At 35.2% G+C, this 8,026-nt stretch overlaps 1 protein-coding gene across 1 annotated transcript in view; it reads right to left on the bottom strand.

Annotated features, from left to right (window-relative positions):
* Positions 1 to 1,905: 1,905 nt before the first annotated feature.
* Positions 1,906 to 8,026, bottom strand: part of MARF1 (meiosis regulator and mRNA stability factor 1) — a 49,340-nt gene continuing 43,219 nt past the window's right edge. Inside the window, 4 exon segments of the mRNA XM_043965699.1 lie at positions 1,906 to 4,471; positions 6,376 to 6,546; positions 7,418 to 7,558; positions 7,639 to 7,699. Coding sequence (XP_043821634.1) covers positions 4,233 to 4,471; positions 6,376 to 6,546; positions 7,418 to 7,558; positions 7,639 to 7,699 — 612 coding nt within the window. The 3' untranslated portion in view covers positions 1,906 to 4,232.

Here is an 8,026-nt window from a genome sequence, read left to right as displayed (position 1 = left end):
TCAACATTTTGTGATGATCAACTGTGATGGACTTGGCTCTTCTCAGCCATGCAATGATCTTAGACAATGCCAAGAGACTTATGGTGGAAAATGCTCTCCACATTCAGAAAAAGAACTATGGAGTTGGGGCAGCTAGGTGGCGCAGTAGATAGAGCACCGGCCCTGGAGTCAGGAGTACCTGGGTTCAAATCTGGCCTCAGACACTTAACACTTACTAGCTGTGTGACCCTGGGCAAGTCACTTGACCCCAATTGCCTCACTAAAAAAACAAAAGCAAAAACACTATGGAGTCTGAATGCAGACTGAAGCATACTATTTTCACTTTTGTTGGTTTTTTTTGTTATTGTTTTTATTTTTTCTTGCCTTCCCCACCCATTTGTTCTGATTAATGTGGAAATATGTTTAACATGATTGTAATGTATAACTTATATCGAATTGTTTACTGGCTTTGGAAGGGAGAGGGGAGGGTAGGAGAAAAATTTGGGAATTCAAAAAATATCTTTACATGTAATTGAGAAAAATCAAAATAAATAAATTTAAGAAAAAACCCAACTACCTCTCCAATAATTTCACAATGCTTTGTATTCTTCTTGTGCAGTTATATACTAATTTGTACTGCATTTATCATCTTATCCATATAAGATTGTAACCACCTTGAGGAGAAAGGGTCAGGTCTTATTCATCTTTATAATTTCTTCAAGTCACTAGCACAATATATTAAATATAGTAGGCACTGAATAAACATTTGTTAATGAATAGATCAAAAGGGGGAAATTATGCTTTAGGGGAAATGAGATGACTCATTTTTCACCCTATATGATTCAAGCAACTGTAGAGAATACATTTTATGAGCCTGCTGCTAAACTCCAATTACTTATAATAAAAGAGGACATAGTTATAGGGAAGGGTCAAAATAAGATCTCCTAGATTATGGCTGATTGACTTTTGGGCAAGTCAAATAAGGTATTCTTTTTAGCTACTTTTTTTTTTTTTCAGATTTGCTTCCACTGGATTAAATGAGGTTCAGATGCACTTTAAAAAATTTCTAAGGCATAATGTCTGCACTACACATTTCAATCTCTTTAATTCTGACTACAAATATACTTGTTATTCTCTAAAGAGCACATTGATAGAATAATTCTGAAAAAAAATACTGAGGTGAAAGATGCTTCAAGTAACATTACCTGTGGTTTTGTTAGGTAGGAACTCCACTCTATAAACTGAGGGCCTTGGACAGTTGCCAACATCCAGAGAGCACAACACAATGTCAGAGGAATCATTTTAATCCAGGTTGCTCTATTATTCTACACTGTCACCCATGCCTCAAAAGAACTATCAAATGTTTTAAAGAGCTTCTTTACAAAAGAATTGCATATAATCTTGAAACAATTTATGACATTCATTTTTTCTGTGTCTTTCCATATTATTATAGGGGATAAGATGCCCAGACTTGACCACAAAGGCCTAACTATGAAAGAATACCTTCCCAAAATAAATAATTTAAAGTACATTCAGGAGTAATAAAGGGCATAGCATAAAATGAATTCTTCTGGAAAGGAATGACTCTAGTTTTATCCATTAAAGGTTGGGCAGGTATGAGAAGGGGCTTGTGGTTACTAACTTTTTAAAGTCAAACAATAGAACCAAAGTCAGAAACTTCAGGACTCCTGACTAAGTGCAGAGCTACACTCATGACTGGCCAGGTTGCTAAATTATGTGTTCCCTTTACTAAACATTGGGCAAGAAATCCAGTTTGTACACTTGACATAATAATTAGTAGATAAATGGCAAATACAGTTTTCCCAAATAATGGGCGGGGTATTGGATGTTCAAAATGCAAAGAGACAAAAGAAGAGAAGACAATTTAAAATTCCAACAAAACACTCATATGAAACACCACCAAAATGTTATGCTTGCTTGTAAATTTTATTGACAACTGTTTGGTCCCAACACACAAAACAGCACTTTGAACCACAAAAAGTGTCCAAACAAAGTAGACAGTTAAGAAAACATTTCTTCCCCTCTGCCCAATCCAAAACAAACAGTACAGGATGGGAGAGGGAGTTTTGGTGACTTTTTTTTAAACAGACAAATCTAAATTGGTAAATCTTTTCCAACCAGAAATAATTAATGGTCCTAAATTCTTATAGATCATTTAGTCACATCATTTAATTAAGCCTTTGTATTAAAACATATATTGCAATAGGACTGGCCATTTTATAATACATCATGAACACAACTTCCCACCTAATGGATTTTCTTTCAAACGGCGATTTATTAGAATTACACATGGACATAGGCCCATCTGGCTGCCCTCCATAAATGGTACAACTGCCACATTCACAAGATATTGCAGGATTGCAGTTTCTTTTTCCCTTATGATAGTCTCAAGAACCTTTTCTTTTAGACTGTTTCCAGTGACTTGTAATTACACCTTTTATATTTTTTAAGTCCACAATATTTTGCATATTTTCAAAACAAAAGTCCCAATGTGCAAACTCTGCCTTATGACATCTTTGTGTAATTAGCTGATGTCTCTGATCAATAAACTGATGAAATGTTTAAAAGCATCTTTAAAAAAAGTTATGTTTGCATTTTTTTCTCATTATACTATGTCTGTCGAGGAAATATGCCTACAGAAGGAGTCACACTGTACCATTATACTCAGAAAAATTTCCAGTGAATCTCCATCTGAATCATGGCCATCTACCAAATACTAAGAATCTCTGGCTTTTTTTTTTTTTATAAACAAAACCTAACTTGTAAAATTATCTCTGTAGCAGATATTCTGTGGCATTTTCCCAAATGCTGGCTATGAAATCTGGGTCCATTTTCTGGCTTTCTAGTACATTACAAAAATATTAACCTCAAAAAAGAAATCACTTAACTAGTAGAAGACATCGTGCGACAGGTTCTTTCTGTTTTATGAGCACTTCCATCTATCTGTCTCTTTGCCCAACAAATACAATCCATTGTAAATGTTGGGTTTACCCAGAAGGGGTAAGAGGCCATCTGCCAATGGACATTTCAGCCAACTCTAAAGTAAGGCCATTCCACTAGTGCAGTGCTACTTCAAAGGCTGGCTTTTCCAAATGCCAAGATCAAACACCACAAACAACTGAACACGCTATCAACACTAGAAGTAACCATCAGAATAAAAACAGTTAAAAGACAATATGCCAACATACACACAAAGCTTCCCAGTTACCCACACTTACTTTAAAAGTACAAAAACAAGGTTAAGCTGATCAACCTTGGCCTTCCCATGCATAGATAGAATCACTGTGTCTCTTTCCAGTGGAAATAGTATTGATATCTCTCAGGTTAAAGCGCTTCTCATAACCTGCTCTGATTCATAATTTATGCATTTAATGCATAGTTTAGAAAAATCAGACCCTTTCCCACCAATACCACCTCAGACACACAAAATGTGTGTGTTGTAATCCAAACACTAACTTTAAACTTAAGACACCAAGACCATCTCCTTTTCCTTAACCTAATCCATGTCAAACTGGAACATAACATAAAAGGGAAGCTTAAAACATCCTCAAATTCCTAGAAAGCTCCTAAATGGAACTGAAAGTGACAAAAAACATTTAAAATAAATTTTGTCACAAAGCCACATCTGTCATCTCCAGACATTGTAAAATGAAAAATGAGGTGTACTTACAAGTCACACAGAAACAATTACCATTCATACCCCTACCTACAAATACATTCAAAACTCCTTGCTTACCCGTTCCATTCTAGTGCATAAACTCTTGTTTACTTAACAGGCTCTTGAAAGACAGATCATGCATTTTATTAATACTGTCTGAAAACAACATCAGTAAGCAGTGGTCTAACGAATATCATATGCTACATGTAAGATTACACCACTGATGAAGTTTAATGGAAATAAAACCCAAATCTTTCTAGTTGAATTCTTATCTCTTTCTTTTTACCGAACACCATTTTATTTCATTATAATTAAGAAAATTTGGTAAAATGCCTACAGGATTTTTGAATGAATGCTGGGAAGTTTTTTCAAATAATTAAAAAAACTCTTCAGCCAAAAGCTGTGTTCAAGGTAAAAGGAACAAAAACGTTTTCAAATCCATTTTAATAGAAATTAAATGGCTCATAGGTGTTTTCATTAAAACATGAAAGGGCGTGCAAATAGCTTTGAACTTATTTTTGTGTGCAGAGTCAGACAGTGCTTTTCCCTCTTAATTTCATGTCACATATCAAAGTTAAAGCTTGGTTATGGGTGCAAAAGAAAAGTTCGCTGCCAATTTCACTTTGTTTTTGTGTTGCTTTTTGGCTGGGCTCTCTACTGTATCCTTGTTTGGCCGAGATTCGGAGACATCCAACGATGAGCAAGGAGACACTGAGACACTTTCCAATGCATCAGGCACCCCAAAGCCAGAGATGAATTTTTCTTTGCTTACTGTCATTTTAGGTTCTTGTTCTTCTCTTAAAACCATAACTTCTGTGAAAACAGAAAAAAACAACAACACACTAATTCAGCTCCACAAAATGAGAGAACAACTTTCCATGGCTTCTCTTTTCCCAAAATATACATATCTCTCTAAGCCATTAGTGTAGTGAATTTCACTGTGAGATCAGCAACACTAGACCAACAGAACTCTTTATGACTTGGTAGAGAAGTCCTATAGAATTGCTTGAAACTCTTAGACATTAAATGACTTGCCCAGAGTCATACTGTTAATGAATGTCAGAAGTAAGATTTGAACCTACATCTGCCTAAGTAATGTTCTAACCACTATACAAGGGCTGTCTCTAAAATATTTTAGATTAATTTTCCATGCCACATATAAGCATAATCTACAAAGTACCTTGTTTCTAAAAAGTTGTATTAATCAAATTTTAAAAACTAGAATCACATATTTCTACTGAAGTAAAGAATATTTTCAGATGTTCTCTTCATTTCTAGCTGATTTCCCAATAGGCAAATGACGCCTGACACTTTTTTGTCTCAAGAATCTATCAACTAGATAATGATCTATATATGAACTCACGTACATCAGAAAAGCTACTATAAGGAACCCTGAGGTGAATGAACTTCTTTGTACTATAATAAACTTCCTCTTTTTTAATGGTTGTGTAAACTAGATTTATTTTATAATACCGGCTTTCCTTAAAGGAAGATACATTGATACTTAAAATTGAACAAAGTATCCTGCAGAGTCAAACATTCACTGATGAACAAGTGTGATACTTTTTAATTTATGTAACCAATATGGAGGTATACAAATAATTTTGCTTACTGCTAACTTTCAATTACATAGGAAAAAAATTACCTAGGTGATAGTTCATCCAGACAATTTGACTGTCATTCAAAGCGCCTTTGTAACTTAGACATCCCTGACTCTCCTCTTTCCAGTCTTCTTACATCTTTCACCAGCTCTCCTCCCCCGAAACACACATATACTTCACACTATACTTCTTAATCTAATGACTCTGGTCTCCTTGCTGTTCCTCCAATAAAATACTCCATCTCAAGGGCAGCTAGGTAGTGCAATGGATAAATCACCAGCCCTGGATTAAGGAGGACCTGAGTTCAAATCCAGCCTCAGATACTTGACACTTACTAGCTGTGTGACCCTGGGCAAGTCACTTAGCCCTCATTGCCCCACAAAAAACCCCAAAACAAACAAACAAAACCCTCCATCTCGGAGATTCAGGCACTTTCAATGGCTGTCCCTCATCCCTGGAATGTTCTCCTTCTTCATTATCACCTCTTGGCTCCCTTCAAGATCCAACTAAAATCCCACCTTCTACCAAATTGGAAGCCTTTCCTTTACTGGTTATTTACTATTTAGGTTATTTATTTATTTACTATTTAGCTTTTACATAGATAAAGTCTGAGATCCTTGCAGCAATCTTTTGTCTTTCTTTGTATTCTTAGCACTAATCACAATGACTGGGACATAGTGGGTACTTTAAAAAATGCCTACTGACCATGAGGCTATATATTAAGGGTATAACAGGAATAAGCAGGAGACAAAACTCAAATCAGTCTAAGCAATTGCTTTTGCACAGCTCTTATAAAAGTTCTTTGGGCAGGAAATTGAAATTAATAAATTAAAGGAGTTGATTTTTGTCATTTTACATAATATGCTATTTTCCATAGGTGTGTGGCATAATACTTATTTTATTTGTAGACTTCATTGATCTATGATACTTTCTTTGTCTCATTTGTAACAATAACTGAAAGCTAGCTATAAAGGTTAAACACCAGGAATTTTACCATGTAAAATAATGAATTACAAACATTTAATGTTGTCCACTCAAATTTATCCAACTGTAGTAGTAGAAGTAGTAATAATAATAATAGTAACTGTTTCCAGATAAAACTTAGTGAAATCCTACCACAAGGAGCTTGGGGATGTTCCTCAAACTGAATGAGATCAGTAGACTCAAGAATGACTGGATCAGGTCTCAGTTGTGGGGATGGCAAGCAAGAAGGGACTGGCTCACACAAAAGGTCTACAGGTGAAGTATTAGTTAAGCAGAGGAGCTCCTGCTCAGTTTGATGAGGACCTGTGGGAAGAAGAGATCAGGAACACTCTGAAAACATCAACTGCTCAGACTTCTAAGCCTTAAACATTAACATGCAAGGGAAGTGTTAAAAAAAAAAAAAGCAACTGCACAGCAGGTCATGTCCCAACCTGGAGGAATCCTTTTATAAAGGAAGAATGCCATCTTCCATCAAAAAATAGATATCTGAAGAAAAATGGTCCTGACTAAATGTTTCTGGCGCTCAAAAAACTTAAGAGCCCTTGAAGAATAAATTCAATGATTATAGTTATTCAAATTAACAAATTAATTTTACTAAATTACTGGTTTATCTTTACCTCAGTCTTTTCACTTTTTAGATGGGAGAAATACTACCAGCCCTGCTTACCTCAGAGGGTTATATGAAAACATTAAGTAGTACATGTGAAAATGTTCTTTAAAAGAAAAAATTACATATAAATGCCAAGGCCCTAAAACTTTACCAGGACTATTGGCTTATCAATTGCAGACAAACTAAGAGACCTAGCATACTACCTAGATAAATCATGTGGTCATAGAATTTTAGAAGAGACCACTATCTCCACTGCTTTATATAAATTTAATGGGGGAAATGAGAACTAAGAGGTTAAGTGACTTGCTCACAAGTCATACAACTACTAGTTAGGAACAAAATCTGCATTAGAGCCTTGCTCTCCTGACTTCCAGTCCCGAGTCAAGTTTTTCCTATTGATGCTTAGAATTGAATTGATATTTATATGATACAGTTCCTGCAACACTCTTTAACCTTACTGGACTATAAGAAGCTCTCTCTACTTTGTATTTAAGAGAAATAGGTATAAAGCTTTAATTTTATCTTTGACTTGTTAGTGTTCACTCATCCTAAGTTTTCTCTTACCATTAGCACATATTCCCAGGGCGAGTCCCAAGGAGGCACAAGATTCAGCTGACTCCAGACTAAGTTCACTGTTGTCTTCTGTTTGGTTTTCATGATCACTCACATGATTGGCAGGAGAAAAACTGGGAGAACTCAACCGAGCTAGAAGACAAAACATACACAGAAAATATAAATACTGAACAAAACCTTTTATTTTTTTTTCCTTAAAAAAGTTTACTTACTTTTCATGTCATTTTTTAAAACAACAATCCTCTTGTGACCATGTCCTTTTATCCAGACCACCTACAACAAAACATATTCCTAATCAATGGAGGGAAAGGTGTGGGAGGAACCCCTCCCCCTCCACACTCCCTTAAATCTTATCAAGCATGACTTTACCTGTCAAGAATTTTAAGTCCTTCAAGAATCATATTTAATTCAAAGTTGAGAATTTAGCAGCTGTATATAAAGAAATACACCTAGAAATCTGAAAATTTTCTATAGCCTTTTCCTTAGTTTTTGAAGCAGTAAGGTCTAACTAAAAATAATTTATCTTTACAAAGCTTTTATTTATAAAACAGAAGATATTCATCTCCTTTAGAGTCATCATTTCTAGAACTACTATGAACC

Source organism: Dromiciops gliroides, chromosome 1, assembly GCF_019393635.1.
Source record: "Dromiciops gliroides isolate mDroGli1 chromosome 1, mDroGli1.pri, whole genome shotgun sequence".
Taxonomy (NCBI): Eukaryota; Metazoa; Chordata; class Mammalia; order Microbiotheria; family Microbiotheriidae; genus Dromiciops; species Dromiciops gliroides.
Note: the sequence above shows the minus strand (reverse complement) of the source record. Positions and strands in the feature narration are given on the sequence as shown.